A 26,996-nucleotide genomic window follows, 5' to 3' on the forward strand; every position below is an offset into this window, starting at 1 on the left:
CTACCAGATACATGGTTACTGAAGGCAAGTAACGTGTACGATTGGCTCTTTGCTGTTAGTGTGTGTCCTTACGTTAGTATGTTTTCTTGTTTTGAAGGACTCTGGCACCACTGGACTCTTATTTCCAACTCAACCGACCCAGGGAGGCCCCTGCCGAGACTGTGCCTATCCCAGTGGAAGTGCCTCTCCCAGAGGACGACGACGGGAGCAGTTCTGATGCCACTGTGGAACTGACTGATGTGGAAGATGATGGTGATGTTCATGGTGCAGAGGGTGAAGTGGAGCAGGAAGCCACAACAGCTGTGCCTAATGTGGGAGGTATTTATCTGATTGGACTCCCCACTAGTCGGTGTTGATGGTTGCATATTTGTAATACTTCCGTATCACTTGAATTCAGAACAATATGAGAATAGGGGATTGCAGACCTCTGTTGCCCTATTTAAAATGCTTTACATATGTAATTTTATTTCAAAACTTATTGCATTGTGAGATTAACCCCATTTAGGTTCGTCCTGCTAATGTGGAAGTTTGACATTTACCAAAAAATGGTTAAACTAGCAATAGACTGATTGCAGAGGATCTGTCAATTCAGCTGGATGACAGACTCCTTTTTCAAAGGGTTAACCATATGCTAGTGAGAGTATTATATAATTGTGGTGGTTCCGTAAGTACATGGAAAGCAAGTGACTGGATCTTAGTTGCGAAGATAAAAAATAACAATGAAGCTTAGTATTTGACCCTACAAGTAACATTGCATAATATTTGTTCTGATAATACTTTCAAAGGGTTTAGTGTTTTCCACTTTGAATGTACTTTATTTAATTAAGAGTTTTATATAGTGCTAGCTAGACCTGGAGGTATCCGAGCGCTTGACAACCGTAAATGTTTACATCAACGAGAAGTCTATACCGTACATCTGAGTCTGAACGCTTTGCAACAGTAAATGTTCACAACATAGATGACCAGTGTACACAGAGCAGCCAAGTCACATCAGATCAAATCAATTAATCTGGGACAATGTATATGCAAACAGAAGCCTACATATTCCTACAATTCAGGTTGGTGTTGCATATACAGATCTAGTGCTGGGCAGCCAGCCCTACTCACTACATTAGCAGAGAGCGGCTACAAAGTGCAATACTTACTACAGGAGGTCATCTGATTTCATCTGATTTGGTCAGCTGATCTCAGCTTCATAGTATATCCATTGAAGAACATACCAAAGGACTCCCAGGATCTTAGCAACATTCTGTGAGAACCTTGGTGCCAAACATATATGAAAGCCATTGAAGTGGGCTAGTTACTGGGAAGTGGACTGGTACCAGGAGCTAGAATGTCCTCTTAATGCCATTGGCCTTACAAATAGACTTTTGTGCGGTAATCTGAAGCTCCACTGGTCTGTGTAATATACTTGTATACCAGCATGTCTAGTTATGATAATGAAACTGGGTGAAGAACTATCACTAGTCATGTGTGATTGCATTGATGTTGAAAATGAGTGAATTTTGCAATTTTTTTAGATGAGAATTTTTCCCAGAAACCAATTTTGGTCTTAATAGTAACAAATAAAACACTCAGTAGCTGAAATTAAGACCACCCACCCCACCCCACCCCCGTGGATATTTTGCTATTCCCATTACTGTGTGCACCTGTACATGATCTTACTGCTCCAAATGCAAGGTTTTGCTTTAGTGTCGATCAACAGAGCTGTGTTATGCAGCTTTATCTTTATTCAGTGCTTGGGGGGAATCCAACTGCATCATCCTGTTTTGACAGAAATGTGGCATGGGATGGTCCTGATTTTCCAAGGGTGCACATTTCTCCCTTTCACCCTTTTTGAATGACCTGCAGTAGGATTAAGGTTTTGATCCTGTTATCATTTATATAGGATGACTATTTTTTAGGGCTCGGCTGAAACGCGCGGAAGCGCGTCTCCGCCGAGAACTTATTGTGGCCGTGTCTCCTTTCAAGGAGACATTCCTGGCCGCGCGCATTATCTTGGAGGCGATTCGAAAGGAGCACGCGCACGCGAACGCGCTCGCTGCATTCCCAGGGCTCGTTCCTTTATGTATGCGAGGCTGGCGTTTCTCGGCGTCATTTCTCTTTCGTGTTTTTATATTTTATCGGCTGTTTTTTTTTTTGTTTTGTTTATTCCGATATTGCACTGTATATTGATGCTCCCTTCAACAAGGTCATTTCCAATAAAAAATGAATTGAAGTTTGCGATTAGACTGGGAAACGGACTGAGCCTGCGTTTGTCCAGCAACAGGGTTTTCTATTTTGTTTCACTAGTTCAAGGTTCGAGATCCAAGCTCTGCCCCTCATGAATAAGTCATCCGGCGCTTGGGAGCACGCTCTGCATTCATTAGCGCTGAGAGCGCATGCACGCGCCACTTCAATATCGCTGCGAAGAACGATCATTATAAAATTTGAAATCAAATAATAAAGCAAGGCGCATCACTGAAGGCGGACAAAACTGCTCAGCTTAGTCTAGAGAGGCAGTTTCCGGGATGTAATACAGCTCCTCTAATTCTGATTTTATTAAACATCGGAAAGTCAAATAGGTATGTGCTTGCATTCTTTCTGTTTTTCAGTAAGGGCGACCCGGATATTGTTCCTCAATAAATGGAAGCCTTCGACGAAACTGAAAACGAAATGGCCGTTCTTGTCATAAATCGGCTCTTGTCGGGTTTGTCTTACCGCATAAACAAGCACTTGATTTCTATGGGTAGAGACAGAAGTCTTGCGGTTTAAGAAGATCTTGGAGAGAGGATATGTTTTCAAGTGGGACTTCCCTGCCATGCTAAAGCAATGATAGATCTGCATGAAATTAAATCCTGATTAAAAATGCATGTGCGAAATCCTACAAAGAAGAAGGCTCTTTGGAATGTCAAGGAGCTCCTTCATGTAACAGAGAACATCGAATGTCGTTTTTATTGTTAGGTGGTATTTGTAAAGGCACTGTCTGGCCACAGCGTCCGACTCCTAAGACTTCGAGTTGATGGGTGGTTGGGTGATTTTACTTTCTTGGTGGTGACTAGGCCCCGGTGAAATGCTCGTTACACAGGCGTAATGACATCTCTCATAATTTTCATCAGTTTTTCGTTACACTTGCTCAGCGAACTCCCTGAAATTAAGCTATTACGTCACACCATGTAATGCAAGTGCGGACCGGCAAAAATCATGTTGCGGGAGCACAGGAACAACGGGAACAAAGAAAACGTGAGTACCTGTTTTTTGTGACAAATGTTTTTTCGTACTTTTTTAAGGGCAAAAGTGCCCTCGCATCCAAATTGACCGCTGCTGAGGACACAGACACTTTGGTGTGCAGCACATCAACCTGGCCCGGTCTGCAACCGCCGCGCCCATTTTACAACACACAGATCGGAGCTCCAAGCACGAAGTGTATAAAGGCCCGAGGTGACTGCCCTGTCACTGCCAAAGCAGAGCGCGGCCGTTTCCAGCAGAGGAGGCCATCCTTCATGCTGTATGCCACGTTGCTAAGTAGTCAATTTGTCCTTTTTCTTTTATTAAATCAACACTTTGCATACTGGGACTTGTAGGCCTTACTTTGATCCGAGAAAGTAGAACTCCAAGTCCCAGCATGCACCTCCTGCAAATTAAGGCCACATTTGGAAGAAAGCGACCCCTCCCATGACATGTAGCTGTCAGTTACGCTTCAAGAATCAATGGCTAGCTTTCATGAAGTGCCTCGCGTCGTGCAACAATTTAAAGGTGCTGTGTTTTGGAAGCTGAGGCTCAGGCCCTGCAGGCTGGCTGTATTGTTATTCATGCTCCGATCAACGGATCAGCCCCGGGCTGACCGGGTGAGAACAAGCACGCGGCCTGGGGGTGGGGTGGGGACCGGGGCACTGCACAGGTCTCAACCGGTCCCAAACAGGTCATGGCACGTACAGTGCAGATTCGAAACTGACCAAACCACTGCTGGGGGCAGTTCTCACGCTATCAGAGGACGCAGTACTTAGTATGCGCTCCAACCCTCAAAAGGCCACACACAACTCAAATATAACTCCTCTAAAAGTATGCAGCCATGGTGCAGCGCCACGCTCCCAGAAGCACAAAAACACTAATTAGCCTAACCTACTTAGCGAAAATTACAGCAGCCCTTAGCCCGACAAGATGCGGCTGCGTGTGCCATTTTTCCACATCGTGTATAGTTTTACGATCCGGCCTCATCCGGAGCGGCTGCTAATTGCTTTTCCAACAGTTCTGAGAAAATTAATTTGCGCAGCGCCTCGAACGCCGCCTCGGCGTGCCAGCTGGGGTGGCAGCAGGTGCCCACGGGGGGCGAGATGTACCCGAGAACTGGAGCCGAGGGTGGGACCCGCAGAGAAGTTACAATAAAAATACAGCAACTCGAGGGGGCAAAGATGAAGTATTCCTCAAGAACCCACGAGAATTCATACACCAGACGCGAATTTAAACCCACACCCGGGATCTTTTTCTGACATCAGTTCAGTCACTTCTTACATCTACTGATACTGACAGGTATTTAGGTAATAGCGAATTAATGATTATATTCATTGACAGGTATGTAGATGCCCGGAGTGTAATACGATATTTATTACCAGTGCTGAGTGTGGGGAGGAACCATGAGAAGGTCATGAATATTGAATTCCGCTCCCTCAACAATCGCTCTCCATACATGGTTCACATAGCGCTCCTTTTTCGTGCACAAAAGTCATAAATGAAGGTATTTTTACCAGAACATCGAGACAGAATGGGTTAAATGAGCGAAGCAAAACGGGACACCGGAAAGCATTTGAGCTTCATCAGAGTACTGTTCTCCTGTTCGATCACTGCAACCTGCATGAGGCAGTAAGCAGTGTTTTCCCACAATAATTAGGCGGAACTCTTGTAACAACCTGAAATTTCAGCTTTGCGTCTGTACTAGTGAATACATGTACAGTGGAAAGCCCCGTTGTTCTAAAATTGTGACAGAAAAAAAAGCATTTCGTTACAACAATTAACGACCAGAAGGACAACTTTGTCTGGTGTGCTGGCTTTAAATCAGAAGCTCAGAAGCTCCTGTGTATTACTCTTTACCTTCTGTCTTTGTACACCTCACAATAGAGTTGTCTGTAAGTCACATGCAAAGCTATCCGTACTACACCCTCACGCACCCTCACGCTCATATACCCCCACCCTCAACCCCCTCACTCTCCCTCACACCTCACCCCCCCTCACCCTCACACCCCCTCACACCCCCTCACCCTCAAACACCCTCACCCTCAAACCCCCTCACCCTCACACCCCCTCACACCCTCTCAAACTTACACACCCTCACTCACCCTTACACCCTGACACACCCTCACACCCACTCACCCTCACACACACCCTCACCCACCCCCTCACCCTCACCCTCACCCCCCCTCACACCCCTCCACCCTCACACCCCCTCACACCCCTCCACCCTCACACCCCCTCACCTTCACACACCCTCACCCCCCCACACCCTCACACTCCCCCTCACCCCCTCACACCCCCTCTCTCACCCTCTCTCACCCTCACACACCCTCACTCACCCTCACACACCCCCACTCACCCTCACACACCCCCACTCACCCTCACACACCCCCACTCACCCTCACACACCCTCACTCACCCTCACCAGCATAGCATAACAAAACATAGCATAACAAAATACAGCATAGCATAACAAAACACAGCACAGCATAATAAAAAAGCACAGGATAGCAAAAGATAGCATAGCATAATTATTCCCAACTCTCCTTATTATTGAGCAACATCTGACAGTTTACAAATAATCTTTATACACCAATTCAAAGTTTTCGGAAAAATTTATGCAACGCATTGTCATACACAATGCCAATAACTCAAACTTTAATGCTGCGAGCCCTATTGCATTGTAAATGCTTGTTGTTTATTGCTTTCGTGAGAGGTAGAGCTGTTGATGAGAAATCTCCCTACAATGGAAGTCCTAGCATAAAGTAAAACTGGAAGTGCTGTACTGTTTGGAGAAATTCTCTAGGACACGCACAGCAAGATTTGAAAGTAGCTTATTCTTAGCATGGTCCATTTGAAGTTATTGTTGAGCTACCTATTTCTGTATGCTTCTATTAGAAATCCAGTGTTGTTCCTTTTTAATAGCTGTAGTGGAGGTGCAGACTGATCCGCCCCAAGCTTCAACTTCCTCTTCTGTTCAGCCTGACACCCGCAGCCCACCTCTGCATGTCCAGCAGAAGCAGGTAATGTCTTAATTTCAGTGTCCTCTATTGGTGAGGAGGTTATTGTGGCATTTCCTCGCTGTTTCTGTTAAAACAGTGTGAGAAAATTAGTTTGTAACGTATATCTTTAGTTGATTTTAAAATTGTATACATTCTTACCTTCTAGTGTTGAGCCTGGACAAGTATGAATTGTTGTTCTCAAACATTATAGCGGCTTAAGGCATAATTGAAATGATTTGACATCCCTCTGTCAACTTGAAGCTGACTGTTCCTTCAGAAACAGACACCACCTTAGATTAATTTTTATTGGCATGGATTAGGGATATGTATGCGGTCACAAAACAATACATTCCATTGTGACTCGCTATTAGGAAAGGACGCCCCTTCCTAATAGTGAGAGTCGCTAACACTATAGCATTTGTACATGCCTAGACCCTTTTTTGTGTCGCAAACTGGCTGATTTCCCTTTGCGACCGCAAAAAAACACTTGTACATCTGACCCAAGCTGTCTGAACTTTTTCTCGACAGAGAGGAGCTTGGTAGCCCACCCCGGAGGTGCGACTACCTGAGGGCTACAACCCCACGGGAAAACCTATTTGAGGGCAGGTTTTCTCTCTCTGGCCCTGTCTCCAGCTCGTCTACAGTAACAAAAGGCTGCCCCTCTGGATTGTTATCACCATTTTCCCATCAAAGGTAGCTTCCCCTTTGAAGCTTGCCTTTGGGGCTACCACCCCTAGTGGCTTCATGCAGTGGAGCAATGAAGTCATTGATGGTGGTTCTAAAGTTTGATCTTGATCCAGAAGGTCAGTAGACTAGAGCTTTAGCCAGGCTTGTGTTGCTTGAAGTCCTGAACCTAAAAGCTAAGTGCTCAAAGTGGATGCTGAAGTATGCAGATGTGATGGAGAAGTTTATACATTCTTTGTAGAATGTACCTAGTCCCCCGTCACCTCCCTTCGGGTTTTGCCTGGTCTGTCCTGTCTTGCAATCTATTGTTCAGGGGGAGGGGTGGTAGCCACTGCAATGTAGTGGGCAGATGTTTGGTTCACTCTGCAGCGATCGGTTTTAATCAGGTGGAGGGAATGAGGTTGACGTCCTCAGTCCTGAGCAACAGTGGCGCTGTGGTCTGAAAGGGCCAGGCATAGTTAAAAAAAAAACAGGCAGGCAGGCAGGGCCAGGCTACGCCTTCTGAATGAAAATCAGTTTTGACCATGCTTCACATAGGAGCTGCCCATCCCATTCTTAGCGTGAAACAGACATTTCATGAAATACAACCTGGACTCTTCCAGACCCAGTGCTATAGGACCACCTGAGAATGTGCGCCAAAAAAGCTGCACAGTAACGATTTATTTTCATGGTGTTTCTTAAAATGCAAAGTATTGACAATTGTTTGTATAATGCCTTTTATTTCAATAACTGTACACTGTTCTTTGTATTTTTTTACTTTGCCATTACCCTCCTGGTCAGGGACCTGCTCTCTCTCCCCCTCCAGCTCCGCTGTGAAGTGCTGCTGCCTGCAGTGCCACGCTCCGTTCCCAACAGGAGTTTGAGGCCCTGTGTGTGACCCGTGTTTGCTGCTCAGGTTCTCCCTACCTTACACTGCTGTAATACACTCCACTGCACTGTACTGTGCTGTGCTCTTTGACTGTCTGAACTGTGCCGGTTATCTATTTTTTTCCCCTTGTATTCTGCCTTTTTAAAAAAAAACTTTTTCTCTTTTCAGCCTGTTATCCATTTTCCCCCCGTTTATTCTGCCATTCTTACTTGTTTTCTTTTCACTTCCCTGCCCTCCTGCCGCTGCTGCCCCTGCTGCCCCTCCCTCCGCCGATTCCCGGCTGGGAGCCCCTTCCCTACCTAATGGCGGCCGTTGTGCTGGTGCACCACAGGCAGACCAGTCTTCGCCCGACCGCGACCAATGCCAGGGACCCTGGATCCACGACCTACCCTGAAATGCTTCCTCCTCAACTTGCGCTTCCTGCACTGACACGCCATAGAGATCTGGGACCTGCTTGACACCCTCTCACCAGAAGTCGCCTTCTTCACAGAAACCTGGACCAACTCTACTTCTGGCCCTCAACATCTGCAATCCCAGACGGATACAAGATCCAGAGGAATGACCTCCTACACCGCTCAGTAAGAGGACTTGCCATCACACACAAGTGCTCCGTCCGACTCTCCAGCTCCCCCCCCCCCCCCCACTCCCAACACTGAGCACCTCCACTTCCAGATCCAGAAGAGCCCCAGAACCACGCTACATGGCACTATTGCCTACAGACCTCCCGGGTCCACGCCTCTTTCGCCACCTCCATGGCCGACATCATCGTACCCCATCGCCTCCACAGACTATACACTCATTGGACACCTTAACTTCTACCTTGACAACCACAGCAATCCAGACTCCACTACCTTCTTGGACAACCTCGCCAACCTCGGACTGAAGCAGCTCACCACCACCACCCCCACCCACAAGGCTGGACACATCCTCGACCCCATCTTTGCAGTAGGGTCCAACATCCATTTCAGCCACACCTCGCAGCCCCTCTTAACAGACCATCTCTGCATACATTTCTCCTTCAATACCACCACCGCCCATAAGCCTGTCCCGCGCCAGCCACATAGGAACTGGAGTAAGGTCACCGAGGAGCTCCTCAGCTCCACCCTCTCCACGACCCTCCTATCGTCATGACCAAAGCCAACTCCTCAGCCAAAGAACTACACCCCTGGATCACCAGCTACGCAGATAAGCTTGCATCCCTCTGCCACCCGGACAGACACCGCCCCCCCCCCCCGACAGACTCCACCCCCGGAAGGCCACCTGGTTCACCACTGACCTCCAAGAAACCAGATGCACCTGCAGAAGTCTAGAAAAACGCTAGAGAAACGGCAAAACCAACTGAGACCTGAAAACCTACAATAGCGCCATGACTGGATACCACCAACGCATAAGAACCTCTAAGATCTTCATCCAGAACAAAATCCACACCAACGCCGGTAACGCAAAGAAACTCTTCAACGTCATACAGCAGTTCACCTGACCCCCTAGCGAAGCCACAGACGTCACTCCATTCCAGGACCTCTGCAACAAGCTTAGCTCCTAATTCCACCTGAAAATCAAGGCCCTCTATGACAACTTCAGCGAACAGACTCCTGAAACCACCCCCACCGACGATAGCCATCCCACCATCACCACCTGGACCCCAGCCACCACCGAAGACACAACCATAAAGAGCACTCACTCAGGAGCCCCACGGACCCCTGCCCGGTGCACATTTACCACAGAGCTGCCGCCACCAAAGCAACCGAACTGTGCCTCACCATCAACGCCTCCTTTGAATCCGGCATCTTTCCCGACGGTCAAGACCCTGCTCAAAGAAAACCCTTGGAGGACCAGACGGACCTGAACAACTACCCGCCCATCTCTATCTTTCCCTTTCCAGCCAAAGTCACCAAGCGATTCGTCAATGCCCAGCTGACCACCTTCTTCGAAGAGAATGCCCCCCTCGACCTCTCCCAGTCCGGGTTCCGCAGCACCCACAGCACTGAGACAGCCCTCCTCGCCGCCCCGACAACATCCGCATGCTACTCGACCAGGGCCATACGGCAGCCCTCGTCCTGCTGGACCTCTCCGCAGCCTTCAACACGTCTCCCAGGATGCCAGCAAACATGTCACCGCCCTAGACTGGATCCACTCCTTTCTCGCAGGCAGATCCCAAAGGATCAAACTCCCACCCTTCCTCTCCGAACCTTCAGAGATCAAGTGTGGAGTACCCCAAGGATCATCGCTCAGCCTCACGTTCTTCAACATGTACATGGCCCCCCTCGCCGCCATCGTCGGACAACATGAGCTCAGTATAGTATCCTACGCCGACATCCACTCCCTCACCAAGAACCCTGCAGATGCCAGACAACTTCCAGGGAGGAATGCAGGACGTTGCAGCGTGATTAAGCAGCAGTTGCCTAAAACTCCCTCCGCAATACATTCAAGTGGTTCTACCCGGAAGCCAGAAAAATAGTCACCCACGCACTCGTAACCAGCAGACTGGACTACGGCAACACCCTCTACGCCAGAATCAACAAACCCCTCCTTTGCAAATTCCACACCATCCAGAACACCGCGGCACAACTCCTCCTCTGAATCCCATGACACAACGACTCGGGCCCAAAAATTCTCCAGCACAAGAAGTAGGAAAATTGCAGATCCACTAGCATTCACTGGGTCAGGAGGGCAGAAAACAAGAAAAGTCACCGCTCACGCTCAGATCGTCGTGCACAAAGCCTGGAGTTAGTAGCCTAAAAAATCGAGGTTACTGCTTAAGGGTTGCTGCGTGGTGACGTGTTCAGACGTGCAGTTGTTGTGCAGATAGTGGTGACTTGCTGTCAAGTAGGGGCACTTGGTTTTTAGGATGTTTACCAGACCCCCCAGGATATTGCGGCATAGATTAGCAAATTTAGCGGCACAAATATGGAAATTTAGCAGCACAAGTATGGAAATTTAGCGGCATTTTTGCTGCACTTTATTTTACTCATAATCATTCATTTTCAGCCTAAAATCAGTGGAAACTGTTTTAGCAGCGTATTTCACTTTGAAATAGGCATGTTTAGAGTCTGCAGCGCTACAGAAGCACAGCTCAAGTCATAACCTCGAGGAGGGAAGCTGTATTTTTCCCTGGGATGTTCTATTGCCCATGTATGCACCCTTCCCCACGCAAATAGAAGATGTACTGTATGAACATAAGAAGTGCACGCTTCCTGCACACACAAGAATTAGTACCACACAGTCATCAGCAATGCAAGCTTCCCTTAGACAAACACGCACCCACAAACACAAAGTGTTTTCAATGTGTGTTGGTGAGTTTTCATCATTCGTGGGTGCTGTTTGTGTTGGTCTCTGTGTGACCATGGAAGCCAGTACGTCTTACTCTGTCTGAACATGTATGTGTCCTTCTACATGTATGTCCTATACAGAAGTCAAACCTATTGAATTTGACATTACTTTTTTTGGCATGGCAGTACCTGTTCTTAAGGACATCAAGTTATTTCTAAACAGCCGACTGGACATTCAGAGGTGGATGCGCGCCACTCTGCCCCTGCCATGCCTATCCGTCAAGGGAAGTCTGACGTGCCGGAGTCTGTGTGAGCTCTGTCTGCCTACAAGTAGTGTTCCTGAGATGGTACAGACATTTCCCAAGTTTTACTGGCTTATCATATGTACCCACAGCAGGTGCCTGATTCTACCCCAGCCCTCCTGATATTTCACAAACACACCAGATGTGACCAAATCTGGCAGCACCTTGTCATTTACAAAGTGAAGTTTGCATGCAACTGACTGTACCCCAGCCCTACATCCGCAACCTCTGTCCTACTCACCTCTGAGAGATGTAACTAGCCCTTCTCAAGGCCTATCTGCTTCGGGACTGAACATGTAACATGTAACTGACTCTTCCACATATCCAAGTTTCAGTGGCCATTACAAGTTCCCCTTTGCACAACTTCGGACGCTGTGGGGATACTCTGCTTGCCTTGCCCCTTACCTCAACTTCTCGCCGCTCCCGCTGCGCGGGAGCCGCTTCGTGGGAGGTCCGCCCACCAACGCTGTCTATTGCCTGCTTGACCGGGGCTGGGGAACATCTGTGGTGCAGAGAGGCTGCGGGGGAGTAGCGCGGCAGGGACTCACTCTCCCAGGAGTCCCTGCCTGACCAAGCAACATCCGGCCAGCGCCCCCTGCGTGCCCCGCCCACACCGGCAAAACGGCTGAAAAGGACTTTGTGGAGTCAGACTCCCTGTGACCCTTTGCACAACTTCGGACGCTGTGGGGATACTCTGCTTGCCTTGCCCCTTACCTCAACTTCTCGCCGCTCCCGCTGCGCGGGAGCCGCTTCGTGGGAGGTCCGCCCACCAACGCTGTCTACTGCCTGCTTGACCGAGGCTGGGGAACATCTGTGGTGCAGAGAGGCTGCGGGGGAGTAGCGCGGCAGGGACTCACACTCCCAGGAGTCCCTGCCTGACCAAGCAACATCCGGTCAGCGCCCCCTGCGTGCCCCGCCCACACACGCCCCTTCATCCTTATCACCAGGAGAGGTCCCGCTTTGCGGGACGCAAGCGGGACGCCCGGGGCGAAGCCCGGGCAAAGGGCGGGCCCTCTACGGCCAGAAGAGGCCGGGCCGGGCTTCCCCTCTTTCCACTGCACGCGTGTTTTCGGTATGAGGAAGGGTCCTAAAACCGGCAGAATGCCCATCTTACGCTCCAAAACCAAACGTAAGGAACCTGTACCTCAACCTGTCCCCACTCTAACTGCTATAGACCTCATGTTGCAACAAACTATTGGTGTTGTATCTTCAGCTATAGCCAACACGGAAAGGAGATTATCCTTACCACCAACTATAATTCTGCACGACTCCCAGGAGCCACCAGTAAATCATCATCTATCTCCACCGCCAAATATTACAGAGGATTCAGACCTAAGTCTTGGAGTCATTTCTTCGTTTGCGGATCTTCCGTGTGGCCAGCCTCCCACTGAGCCACCAGGGGCTTCAATGAACTCTATGCCCGATTCCATCTCTATAAGGGTTGGCGAAAAAACAAGTAACATATGTTCAGGAAATAGGAATGTAAGCAATGTTAGTAGTGCACATAGGGAAAAGAAAAGGTCGCACATTAATACTCGTAACCACAACTTAGTGACTCCAATTCCTAGTCACTCACCAGGTATACCTTGCTGGGTAACTAACATGGTAACGGACCTTAAAGCCGACCTAGAAGCCACAATTATTGCTCACATTAAGCCCCTTATGGCAAAAATCGATAGATTGACATCACTTATGAACACAAAAGGGCCGGGGGCCAATAAGCTAGGCAGTCTCGACGATACATTATCCCAAAGGAGATTGAAAGGAGTGACACTGGGTTAAAATGTCAGTAAATTAGACATAGCTACAAAGTCGAAACTGCCCATGGCAAATATAGCTAAAGACCCACACTGTCAGACCCAAATTGGGGGTAAAAAGGTTGCTCCTTCTGTCCCGCTTCCAAGCTCTGCTGGTCCCATTATACTGACCCAGCAGGAGTTGGGAACTGTAAAACCTTCTAACGCAGCAACCAAGGATGCCCAGGGTTCTAGTAAACACACAAAATCAACTCCCTCTCCTCCCAAAACCCAAGAGTCAAAGCCAAGACCAGCTCGATTTAGGACAATTAACTTGCCAGTGGAAGCTGCACCTTTTGTAGCTGTACTAACGGGTGTGCCACCACTGAAGGAAGGTAGGAGGGAGACAAATGTTGAATTAAGAAACAAATGTGCCCAATGGTTACAGATCAACAGACCGCTTCCCCCACATTTGTCTGGGGAAATACTTGCGGTTAGAAGAGGAGAGTGGGTGGGCAAGAACACCAAAACTATAGCAGGGGATGTCATAACCGTCAACTTTAGAAACACAGCGGTAGTGAACCACATATGTAGTGCATCCACTAGTGGAGAAAATACCCAAATTTGCCCACTTCCCCTCTCTTACTTCTACCCGATGGCGCATAGACAATATGTTCCGAAATCTAATTTCAGTTTCAATAGGGCCTATTCTCAAGTTCCCCAACATCCCTTCCTTCAGTGGCAATCCCCTTGGCCTGGTCCACCTGTAGCTGATCCTTTTCCTTCTCAATTCACTCATTGGAACCGGTTTTGTGCTCTCGATGAGGTAGATTGACTCACCTCTGAGCCATCCAGCACCCCTTCTTTACATTCGAAACTAGGAGAGGAGGAGCATCCATTGACTGGCCGGAATACCAGGAGCCCTAAGCTTTCATCCCAGATAGGTTCAACTAAAATTCACCCAAAACCATCTTCCCAATCAATAGAGTGTCTGGGACTGTATAACAACAGTGGGAGTGATAGTAATCCTGATAAGGGTTTAATAAAAGTACTAAGCTGGAACCTTGCGGGTATTCATAGGAAACTGGGCTCGCCAGAATGGAATGACCAGATTGAGGCACATAAAATTTGCCTGTTCCAAGAGACTTGGAGTGTTGAACCGCTTCACCGGGTTGGTTTTGTAACTTACTTTGTGCCCGCTGTGAAAGCCATACAAGGAAAGGGTCGCCCCTCTGGGGGGCTCCTTATCTGGGTGGGCATTTCCCTTAACTGCCTTATTACATCTAAGCATGTTAACAGCCCAGATATACTAGCAATTGTACTGAGAAACCATAGCAGGGGCTTATCCCTTGCCTTGTACAATGTCTATGCCAGAGGAACTAAAAATGGGTCGACGTCCCTAGCAATATCTACCCTTGAAACACAATTAAGAGACCACGCTGAAGGTGATTATACCCTAATAGCGGGTGATTTTAATTGTACATATGAACCACTCCCTATGGAGGATAGTTCAGACCTAAGCGAGGACGATAGCAGATGGGGCATTCCTGTACTATCTATTGCCCCGATAGAAAGATGGTCACGAACTGCAGTTCAACTAAATGCTCTAACACTGGAGTTCGGCTTAAGAGCCACGAACGGCCGTACAATTTCTGATCGCTTAGGTGCTCCCACTTTCAACAGGGTTGATCAAACCTCGAGAATTGACTATATCCTGTTGGACTTAAAGCTTTGGGGACTGGTTAAGGATATGATTGTCCAACCCACCGTGGAGAGCGATCATAACTCGCTCTCCTTATCTTTATACAATCCCTGGCTTAGCAAAATAATCGCACCCCTCCCCAAACACCCTCATAAAATCACTGTTGCATCCTGTGGACGACGTCTTAAGTGGAATAAAATCGCCACTGACGCTGCTAAACTTTCTACCATTAAGGGATTACTTCAGGCTTCTCAGACTGAATTAGATGCTACCAATCTGGCCCATTCAGCTGAAATGGCGACGTCTATCTTTGAGGAAGCTGTTAAGTCTATAGGGGATGTATTCCAGGGTAAGGGGTTCGTAGGGGGCAATCCACTTCAGTGTAAACCCAAGGGAAAGCACGACTGGTATACCCCAGCATGTAGACGGGCAAAGTCACTTCTAATAGAGGCTGTTAAAGGGAAATCCCAACCCTTGATACAGATAGCCAGGAAAGAGTATAGGTTCACACTGTCACATGCAAAAAGAGAGTGTGAAGAGGAGTACTGGCGTACTCTTAAAGAGGCTAGCTCTAAGAGGGACTCAAAATGCTTCTGGGACACAAGAAGAGCCAGAAACAGACCCGACTCTGATCTGATAACTTGCAATATCCCTAGTCAGGCGTGGGTTAACCATTTCTCAAAGTTATACACTGCTGCTGATGTAGGGGCAGGGAATTTACCTGAAATTGATTTAGATTGGGCGTCCCTTCATGTAAGTTCTGACTTTACAATAAAAGAAGTGGAGTATGCCATAAGTTCTATCAGGCCACAAAAAGCTGCTGGACCGGATGGCATACCGGGGGACTTGCTGAGATCTGATATTCAGAAGTGGGGAAAATTCATCTACTGCCTCCTTGTTGCCATCTGTAGGGGTGCACCGATTCCCACATCATGGAAAGGGGCGGAGGTTGTCCCCATTTATAAAAAAGGCGCCAGAGATGATCCATCCAATTATAGGCCAATTAGTCTGTTGGATATCAGTCAAAAAGTAGTTGGCAAAGTCCTATTGGTCAGAATATTGGACTGGATAGACCAAAATAATATCCTTTCTGATTACCAGGCAGGGTTCCGTGTGGGCACTGGTACAATCGAGCAAGCCTTCAGGCTAATGATGATATATTGGAAGGTAGTGGTTATAGGCAAGGGCAGTCTTTATCTCGCCTTTATCGATTTAAAGACTGCCTTTGACCTTGTACCGAGGGCGACCCTATGGGGTGTTTTGGCAGACATGGGGTTGCCGCACTACATCCTCTCATTGCTTATAAGGCTTCATGAAAATAGTTTTGCCCAGATAAGGTGGGGCCCAGAAGGTGAAAAAACTAGCAGCATCCCGGTAGAGAGGGGGGTCCGCCAGGGATGTGTCCTAGCTCCCACCCTTTTTAGGTCTCGCCTGTCGATGCGCATGCGCATCGAGCAAGCGAGACTATGGTGGCTTATCCACTCTTTATCCAACTTGCAAGGAATCGTGGCGATTCCTTGCAGTGCACGAGAAATTTAAGCTCAATGCGCATGCGCATTGAGCTTAAAAGCGCGTGCACATGCCCCCAGCCGCCTGCCTTGCCTACTCTCCCAGCTGGTGCCGCTCCACCCCCTGCGGCATCAAAGGCTTTCACGGCCGGCCGGCCATGCTTTCAGTTTCACGACCGGCCGGCCGTGTGAAGTACATTTCTAAGCCCGCTCTCCCTGCTCCGCCCCCTGCTCCAGCCGAGACGCATTTCTCCTCCCTCCTCCCCCCTCCTGGGTCAGGTTACCCTGCTTTCTCTTTCTTTTCACCCGGTGACATTGTTGCCTTTAGCCCTTCCCTCACCTCCTCAAGCCGTTACTCGTTGTGTGTACAGGGCTGTGTGTATTAGCGCTTGTGCTTGTCCTGGTTTGTTTGCAGGTGCACACATTACACAAGGCTCTGCTCACTGACCCTAGAGGTAGGCCTCTGACCCGGCACACTCGAGTGAAAGATTCCTCACATAACCCACCGCTCCAGCTGTCTCTTCCTTCAGGCTGCCAGCCTTGAGCGTGGGGGGAGGAGGGGCTGCATACACTTCTGTCCCCGCCGACACGTCAGGGCATGCTGGAATTCAGAGGCCGCCCTCCACTCTGCTTTTCAGTGTACCGTCTGTCATGGCCACAAGCCAGCACCCCCACTTTCGCTGCAGACGAGCTAGGGCTTGTCTTTCTCCAGAGGCAAACAGGGCAGCCTGACTTACGAGAGCCCCCGCAGGCTCACCAACCCAAGGAAAAGCTGTACGAGACAGACGTGTGCCACTCACCTCACCTCTTCCTGGAAGCCGGACTGTGGATAAATGCAGCCGTGGGAAGGCCCCATCCTACCTCAGGTTTAACATTTAATTCTACACCTCTTGAGGGTTCCTGTGATTAACCAACCAAAACCTTGCTGCTGAGCTCATAAACAGTCTGCAACTGAAACGGAGGCGGGCAAATTGCCGTGTGAATTCTCTCCGGCGCCTGCAAGTCAGCTTAACACCTCTTACAAAACAAAACATCACAACTCATCAGTGGCTTGACCTTTGAATATCTGCGGTGTAAAGGTTTATTAATTAATTCATTCAAAAGCGGCCCTTCTATAATTAGCTGTTTCTTGCCCACTATTCATGCCCAGCCCACAAAACCGGGGAACTAGCTGTAGAAACCTGATGAGAGCTGTTAGAACTCCTGGTAGCTGCCCTGAGACCCGAGCCATGCATGGGTGCAAGGATCGGGAACAGAGAATGCAAGGCTCTCGTTTAAGCTTATGACGCACTTGTCTTCACAAGAAAGTCAGATACTTCACAACAACCAGGCCTCATCAGCTGTACCTCAAAACAACCAGGACTCATCACCCCTCTCTCACAACAACCAGGCCTCATCACCCCTCTCTCACAACACTCACTCTCACTCACCCTCAACCCCTCAGCCTCACCCTCACCCTCACTCACCCTCACTCACCCTCAACCCCTCACCCTCACTCACCCTCAACCCCTCACCCTCACTCACCCTCACCCTCACTCACCCTCAACCCCTCACCCTCACTCACCCTCAACCCCTCACCCTCACTCACCCTCACTCACCCTCAACCCCTCACCCTCACTCACCCTCAACCCCTCACCCTCACTCACCCTCAACCCCTCCCCCTCAACCCCTCACCCTCACTCACCCTCACTCACCCTCAACCCCTCACCCTCAACCCCTCACCCTCAACCCCTCACCCTCAACCCCTCACCCTCACTCGCCCTCACCCTCACTCACCCTCAACCCCTCACCCTCACTCACCCTCAACCCCTCACCCTCACTCACCCTCAGCCCCTCCCCCTCAACCCCTCACCCTCAACCCCTCACCCTCACTCACCCTCAACCCCTCACCCTCAACCCCTCACCCTCAACCCCTCACCCTCAACCCCTCACCCTCAACCCCTCACCCTTACTCACCCTCACCCTCACTCACCCTCAACCCCTCACCCTCACTCACCCTCACCCTCAACCCCTCAAACTCACCCTCACTCACCCTCAACCCCTCACCCACCCTCACCCTCACTCACCCTGACCATCACTCACCCTCAACCCCTCACTCACCCTCAACCCCTCACTCACCCTCACTCTCACTCATCCTCACTCACCCTCAACCCCTCACCCTCACTCACCCTCACTCACCCTCAACCCCTCACTCTCACTCTCACTCATCCTCACTCACCCTCAACCCCTCACCCTCACTCACTCACTCTCAACCCCTCACCCTCAAACCCTCACCCTCACTCACCCACCCTCAACCCCTCACCCTCACTCACCCTCAACCCCTCACCCTCACTCACTCACCCTCACTCCCCCTCGACCCCTCCCCCTCGACCCCTCCCCCTCGACCCCTCCCCCTCAACCCCTCACCCTCACCCTCACTCACCCTCACTCACCCTCAACCCCTCACCCTCAAACCCTCACTCACCCTCAACCCCTCACCCTCAACCCCTCACCCTCAACCCCTCACCCTCACTCTCACTCATCCTCACTCACCCTCAACCCCTCACCCTCCCTCACCCTCACCCTCACTCACCCTCAACCCCTCACCCTCACTCACTCACCCTCAACCCCTCACCCTCAACCCCTCACCCTCAACCCCTCACTCCCCCTCACTCTCACTCACCCTCACTCAGCCTCAACTACTCCCCCTCACCCACCCAAAACCCCTCACCCTCACTCACCCTCACCCTCACTCACCCTCACCCTCACTCACCCTCAACACCTCACCCTCAACCTCACCCTCACTCACCCTCACTCACCCTCACTCACCCTCACTCACCCTCACTCACCCTCACTCACCCTCACTCACCCTCACTCACCCTCACTCACCCTCACTCACCCTCACTCACCCTCACCCTCACACAGTGCAATAGTTCTCAGACCATTTCAGTTAGAGCTTTTAGAAATGTTTATGGCTTTTTTTATTTGTAATACTTTAGCATTGGCTACAGGAAACAAAAATGCTAAACATTTACAAAAAAAACCCATAAACAATTCTAAAAGCACTAACTCTAATGGTGCGAGACCTATTGCATTTCCAATGCTTGTTTCCCTTTACATCAATGGGGTGGTTGAGCACCTTCGGAGACACCCTTCAGATGACCCATCCCTGGCTGGAGAGCGCATACCAACCCTTCTCTTCGCGGATGATACGCTTTTGATGTCGAAAACCCCGATTGGCCTCCAAAGACTTCTGAACAATTTCCAGTCCTTTTGCCTTGAACGGGGTTTGATTATTAATACCGAAAAGACGAAGTATCTTGTCCTGAATCCCCCCCAAAAAACAATTTGCCCTCCTACTTTGAATGGAGAACCCTTGGGGAAAGTAGAAGTTTTTGACTATCTAGGCATACGGTTCTCCCACAAAATGCAACGGGCTTCTCATTTGGATAAAATGTTGCTAACCCACAAACGTATAACTGGAGCTTTATTGAAAGAACAACGCTCTTGTGTTTTTAGACCTATATCTACTGTTCTTTTTTTTTTTTTTTTTTTTTTTTTTTTTAAAAACCTTTATTGGAGCAAGCATAGAAAAGTACAAGAATGGGCCTACAACCGCACGGGCTGGCCGCTAATAACAAGGCACAGTGCATGAAACAGAAACGTACACCCGCGGTCGGGTACAGCTCGAGCACAAAGCATCGCTCCACAAATATCACAGAGCAACTCGAATTTTTATTTTATAAAAGAAAAACAAACACTATAAGGCGAATGTACGATAAGTAAGGTCAGCCCAAAGAAAGGAGGGGACGGTCCACGATCAGGAGAACACACCTAGAGCCCGGAGGCTCCAATCGAGTCGGAAGGGGGGGGGAGGGGAGCAGCGGGGAGATATAGAAAAAACCCGTATGGGGAGGTTCCGGGAACGCACGTCTAGGGAGATAGGACAATCTCAGCAGTGCCTACAAGGGGAGGGGTGCAAACATCCCCACGATAATCATTCCACTGGCCCCAAACCTTCGTCCACGCCCTGGGTCTGCCCCTGGCCACATAAACCGTCTTCTCACGAAACATGGACCAGTCCATGTTGTCTTCCCACTTCGAAACCTCAGGGGGCCTGGAAGCGCCCCAGAGTTGCGCAACATCCCGCTTCGCAATCATGTATCCTAGGGTAGCCCATCTGGTCTGGGCCACAGAGTAGTCAGTGGGCTCCCACACATTCAACAGACACCGTCGCGGCTCCGGCCGCAGGGCAACACCAGTCACAGCAGTCATCACCTCAAGCACAGCAGTCCAGTAAGCCGCTACAGCCGGGCATTCCCAAAGGATATGTAAAAAGGTCGCATTCAAACCACAACCACGCTTGCATAGCCCATCCGAAGAAAAGCCCATCGTCACCAGACGCGGACCCGTGACATAAACTCGATGAAGAATCTTAAGTTGAACCAAACGGAGACGGGCAGGAATGGCCACCTCCTTGGGAGAAGAGAGTGCCGACTGCCAATCCTCGTCGTCCAGCTCCAACCCATCGCCAACCCAAGTCTCCCGAAGTCGGACCAATAAGTCCGCCCGATTATTGATCAATTTCTTGTAAATCAGAGAAATAGTACTATCGGGAAGATGCCCATCAAGGACACGGTCCTCGAGGGGGGAAGATTCCGGCAGGGCCTCATTAGGAACCAAAACTGAGGCGAGGGCATGCCGGACCTGCAGGTAGCGAAAAAATTCCCTACCACTCAAACCATATTCCGCCTGGAGGGCCTGGAACGACTTCACACTACCGTTCGAGCACACATCACCCACCTTACAAATCCCTATCATATCCCAGCGGTCAAAACCCTTGGTGGACCAAAGTCCGCCCAAACGTTCCGAGGCGTAAAGCGGCGTCGCCAACGTCAAGCGATCCTCCCACCCCAAACTCACATTCGCAGCTCGCCATACAGTTACTGCGATCTTGGATGGGCCCACAAGATGGCGCCCGGCCGATCGAGAATAAAGTACTCTAGTAAAGTCCCCACCCGGGAGCTGGAATCTGTCCATCTCGAATGCAGGATTACGACCCGGGGAAAACATCACGTGATTAATGGCAGACAACTGGGAAGCCCAGTAATATCGCTTGATATCGGGGAGCGCCATGCCCCCGTCATACCAAGGGATGGTGAGCTTTGCGAGTGCGATACGCGGACGCCCATCCCATATCAATTGCCGCTGAAGACTCTCAATCTCTTGAAAATAGGTCTTAGGAATAGCGTCATAGGAGTTTTGGAGCGCGTAAAGGAATCGCGGCAAGGACATCATTTTAAACAGAGCCGCCCTGCCCAGAGGAGACAAAGGAAGCTTACGCCAACGGGCCACATCCAGGCGCAATCTAAGCAATGGTGGGAGGAGATTACGCTCAAAGCGGAGCGTCGGGTCCAACGTAATAAAAATCCCTAAATACTTGAAACCCGAGTGGACCACCTGAATCGGAAGTCTGCTCGGCAAGGGGGGCAAAACCCCCGAAAGAACATATACACAGGACTTGGTCCAGTTAATAACAAGGCCCGAATTGGCTCCAAAGGAAGCAAGAACGTCGAACAGAACAGACAGAGATTTACGCGGGGAGGTGAGATATAAAAGGATATCGTCCGCGTAAAGCGACACGCGGTCCTCAAAGTCCGGAGACCAGCGGATCCCCTTGAGGGAAGGTTCCCACCGAAGCCAAGCAGCCAATGGTTCCATGGCGAGCGCAAACAGTAACGGAGACAAGGGGCATCCCTGACGGGTACCCCTTCCAAGGGTGAAAGGAACCGAGACCCTACCGTTCACCACTACTTGCGCCAGAGGTTCCGCGTACAATAACTGGACCCAACCAATAAACTCAGGCCCAAAACCAAATTTCTCAAGAGCCGCCCAAAGATAAGGCCACTCCACCGTGTCGAAGGCCATGGAAGCATCCAACGATGCCAAAATGGCCGGCTCCGTCAGAAGCCCCGCCCCCGCGCCGTGAAGACGACGCAGGTTCAAAGCCGTGTTGCGATGCGGGATAAATCCGGATTGATCCGGATGGACCAAGTCACTAATGACCGTCAAGAGACGGGATGCCAGGAGTTTCGCCAACACCTTGGGTTCAACATTTAGTAGAGATATGGGCCTGTAGGAGGAACAAAGATCACGTGGTTTACCCTCCTTGGGGATGACAACTATTGTGGCCAGTCTCTGATCATAAGGGAGAATACCCCGTTCCCGGGACTCCAGAAACATGGCGCGAAGATACGGAGCCACCCTATCGGGACGCAACTTGTACAATTCGATCGGCAACCCGTTCGGGCCCAATGCTTTGCCCGAACGGAGGGAACGGATGGCAGTAGCTATCTCATCAACCGTAAAGGGGGAGTCCAACGCCACACGGTCTAAATCGGAAACAATGGGCAGGGCTATATCACGCAACAAAAGGCGAGAGTCAACCACATCCCTCTCAGACACAGGGGTATACACCACACGGAAGTAATCGGCAAACCGGTCAACTATTCCAATCGGGTCCGTTACACTCACACCACTCGCAGACTGAATCACGGGTACCACACGATTAGCTCTCTCCTTTTTATCCAGCCATGCCAGCAATTTACCCGCTTTGTCACCCACATCATACAAACGACCCTGTTGCTCCCGAAACATCACTTTGGCGGCATCTGTGACCATGGACTTATAAGCAAATTGTTTCAGACCCAGGGCATGGAGCTTCTCAGGCGTGACACCAGATTCCAAACCCTCCTCCAATGCAGAAATCTCCCCCTCAAGATCAACCACCTCTCTATTTCTCGCTCTCTTAGCCTCAACAATAAGGGAGAGGGCCTGCCCACGAATCACGGTCTTAAAGGCCTCCCATAGGGACACAGCAGAGGAAACCGACCCCTCGTTATCCAGAAAATACGAGTCAAAGGACTTAAGCAGAAGGGTGCGGGTCTCGGGGGAGGTGAGGTACCACGGATTAATGGGGGCCACCCGCCCCACTGCCTCCACTCCAACCTCAAAACGAAGCCAGAGCGGAGAGTGGTCAGAGACACCCCTGGGCAGGTGTACTATCTCACGCACCGCTGGGGACTGAGCCGCAGGCATCAGGAAATAATCCAGCCGAGACAGACTCCCATGGGCCCCAGAGTGAAAGGTGTACTGAAGCTGCGTAGGATGTAAAAGCCTCCAGCAATCCACCAGGCCAAAGGTATCCAAAAATCCACCCAACCACTGCTGAGCCGCAGGGGTATCCCTAGGGGGGTGGCGATCGTGGAGACCGGAGACTACTGAATTAAAATCACCAGCCAGAAAAAGAGTACTATCAGGGAGGTCCAACAAGACACGGCCCAAATCTGAAAAGGTAGAAGTCTGCAAGCCGGGGGGCACATAAACAGTTAACAAGGAGAGGGCACGGCCTTCATATCGACCCACAAGAACAGCATACCGCCCCCGATCATCCTGAATAACATCATCAATAGCCAGGGGGAGGGAAGCCCGGACAAGGATACCCACACCCCTGGAACCCGAGGTAAACCCCGAATGCGCTACGAGGCGATAGCCCCACCTATTCATTGCATGACAAACATTGCCTATCAAATGAGTCTCCTGCAGGAAAACAATGTCAGGAGATAAACGTCGTATACATTTCAACACCACACTTCGCTTGATACGATCTCCCAGACCATTAACGTTCCACGAGACAAATCTCAACCCGCTACCCCCCATCCCACCCGAAAAAGCCCAAACCCCCCACCAATGAGCATGACCATAAAAAGCAATCCAGATACAGAATAAAGTCGCCTTGAACCCAGAACACACAAACAACAAACTTCCCAACCACCCACCCCCCAGGTAACAAGAAAACACCCCCCACCCTGCACCCCTGCAAAAAGCTAAAAAGCCACCCCAACCTGCAGTGTGCCTGTCGCCCAAGAACCCCTATTCTACACAAAGACCCCGGAGGAGGAAAGGCTCTGTCCCACCCGCCCCCCGATCAAACCAATGACGAGAAAAAGATCATACATCAAAACACATGTGAGGTAGAGGAACATAGGCTTACATCCCTGGAGAAGGTATACAAAACAAGGCATCAGTCAAAGATAAAATGTTCAGCTCTCTACGCCACCCTCAGCACCGCCCGGGTGGGCTTCGGACTCAGTCTCAGGAGGTCGATGAGGCAGGGAGTCTAGCCAGTCATTCACAGCATCTGGCCGATCAAAGAAGAAAGTACGATCATTATACTCCACCCGCAACCTAGTCGGAAAGAGCATTGCGTAACGCAGCCCCATGTCCCTAAGACGCTTCTTGGCACCACGAAATCCCATACGCTGCTTCTGGACCTGTTGGGAAAAGTCCGGATAAAAGTTCACCGTGGCATTCTCAAAGGCCACCGGGCCCTTCACCCGCGAGGCCTGCAGGATAGCGTCCCGATCTCTATAATGGAAAAGCTTTGCAATAATAGGTCTCGGCGGGGCGCCCGGCTTGCCCTGGCCCCCTGGAACACGATGTGCGCGCTCCACTGCGAAAAATTTACTAAGGCCAGACGGAGAAAGGTGGTTCTGGATGAGGTCTTCAACCAGGAGATCAACCGAGTGGGGTTCTGGATTCTCCGGCACACCCACCACGCGAACATTACAGCGACGTGCCCTGTTCTCAAAATCCTCCAAGCGCCGGGTCATGAAATCGTTCACCCTACGGAGATTGCCAATCTCCGTCTGAATATCAGAGACGTCAGTCGTGAGGCTGGATGATTTGATATCCGACTTCACCTTTTCGTTCGTCTTGGAGAGATCGGCTCGAATCAAATTCACCTCAATTGCCACAGTGTCAAGTTTGTGGGCCAAGGTTTCGTACTGTTGGCCTATGGATTCCCTCATGCCAGAAATGGCGCCCATGATGTCCTGCAAGGAGGGCTCCGTCGACGCATCCACTACTTGATCGGACGCGATGGGACCGGGCAGGGCAGCTCCGGGGGACCCTTTAGAGTGGGTATAACGATCCATAACATTGGATTGAACCGGACCCCCGCGCAGCGGTGTCTTCGTCTTGCGCGTCTCTCGGTCCCCTCTGCCCGCCATTTTGAAGATGCGTCACGAGTAAAGTCACCAGGGTCGACGGACCGGGCACCAGAAATGAAGGCCCCGGGACCAAAGGACTACAAGAGGGATATCACCAGGATAGAGGCAGCCCACTCCAGGAACAGTGCAGCCAAGGGCCAGACAACCCACTCGTGTCCCGGCCGCAGCTCTGGCCCGACCCTCTCACCAGTGTCCCAGTCTGAGGCAGAAACGAAACCGAAACTCAAGAAGGGGACCCGCAAGACCAATCCCCCTGCCGTTGTTGTTCAACTCCAAGACGGCCACCGAACCTCACCCAGTCCCGGGCGTGCTTCGAGGGTGGAGCCCAAAAGTTCAATTGAACATAATTCAGGCACCCGATGTCCAAATCAATTTCTGAAAGGTCCAGGTAGATCAGCCCAACGTCCTCTATACGAATCCTCGCAAAAAATCAGGATTAAAGCAGGATATTAAGCCGGGAGCGGCGGGGGTCCGGAGAGCGCTGTGCTCACGCGGCCATCTCGGATGCCCGCCAAGCTCCTCCTCTATATCTACTGTTCTTGAAATCTACGCAGCCAAAGGGGTCAGCTCTGCTCTTTATGGGGCTGAGTTATGGGGCTCAGATATTACTAATGAGTTGCCAAGATCTGAGAGGAAATTTTGCAGAGCAATTATGTCCCTCCCGCAAGGTACGCCTATGGTCCCACTAATGTTGGACTTAGGTTGTCGCCCAATTGAAGAAAAAGCAAAACTTCGCCCACTGCTGTTATGGGCCCGCCTCTGGCGTGTACAGGAACTTGGTAAATATGCACAAGGCCTTTCAGAAATTGCGTCACTTCCTGGATGTCAGAAAATTAAATGGTTGAGAGATATGAAAATTTTGTTATCCAATATGGGCCTAAAAGAGGCATGGCTAAACAGAACCTCTCCACCGAAAGAAACTTTAAAAACCTTGTACTGGAATTGGATAGCGTCAAAAAGGGACACTAATGTCTGCTTGGGCAGATTAACGGAAGATTTCCTGAATTTTAAGGACTTGCCAGTGCGAGAATTGTACTTGGACATAATTGAGAAACCTTTTGACAGGGCCCTATATTTTAAATTTAGAGCAGGTACTCTTCCTTTGCATGCCTTTTCATCAAGGTGGAAACCACCCGTACAAACCACAAAGTATTGCCCAATGTGCACAGGCAGACCAGAGACAGTGGCGCACTTCTTATTTGAATGCAGAGAGTATACCTTGCCACGGAATAAATGGCTTAAACATCTGTCGCCAGCTGGGCACTAGGCATCATGCGGAGGCTATACGCATACTCAGGTCTGACTGCTGTACCTTATATGCTTGCACTCTTGCCAAATTTTTATCATGGGCTTGGTCCATTAGATCCAAGAGGCTTAAATCAATTGTTTAATCTGTTTTTTTAAACTAACTGTATGTTAAATTTCTTGTGTTTTGACTATTTTGCCATTTTTCTTTTTTTATTATTATGAAATTGTGTATTTTAAAAGCTTTTATGATAACTTTTATCGAAATAAAGCCTTCTTGACTTGACTTGACTTGACATTACAAGTTCCTTCTGCCGTTTCCAGCTCTGCTTCAGCCATACTTGCCTTTCAGAGGGGCACTGGCATCTGGTTGAGATTATTACCCATGCTATACCAGCTTGACAGAAGCGCCTCTCGCACGTG

The 26,996-nt window shown here is 50.0% G+C and overlaps 1 protein-coding gene across 1 annotated transcript in view; it reads left to right on the forward strand.

The window, feature by feature from the left end:
- The window catches only part of RFWD3 (ring finger and WD repeat domain 3), a 243,098-nt gene that overhangs the window by 53,530 nt on the left and 162,572 nt on the right, over positions 1 to 26,996 (forward strand). Inside the window, exons 3-4 of the mRNA XM_078671496.1 lie at positions 98 to 318; positions 6,133 to 6,230. Coding sequence (XP_078527622.1) covers positions 98 to 318; positions 6,133 to 6,230 — 319 coding nt within the window. The remainder of the gene's footprint in view (positions 1 to 97; positions 319 to 6,132; positions 6,231 to 26,996) is intronic.

Source organism: Lissotriton helveticus, chromosome 12 (genome assembly GCF_964261635.1).
Source record: "Lissotriton helveticus chromosome 12, aLisHel1.1, whole genome shotgun sequence".
NCBI classification, from domain to species: Eukaryota; Metazoa; Chordata; class Amphibia; order Caudata; family Salamandridae; genus Lissotriton; species Lissotriton helveticus.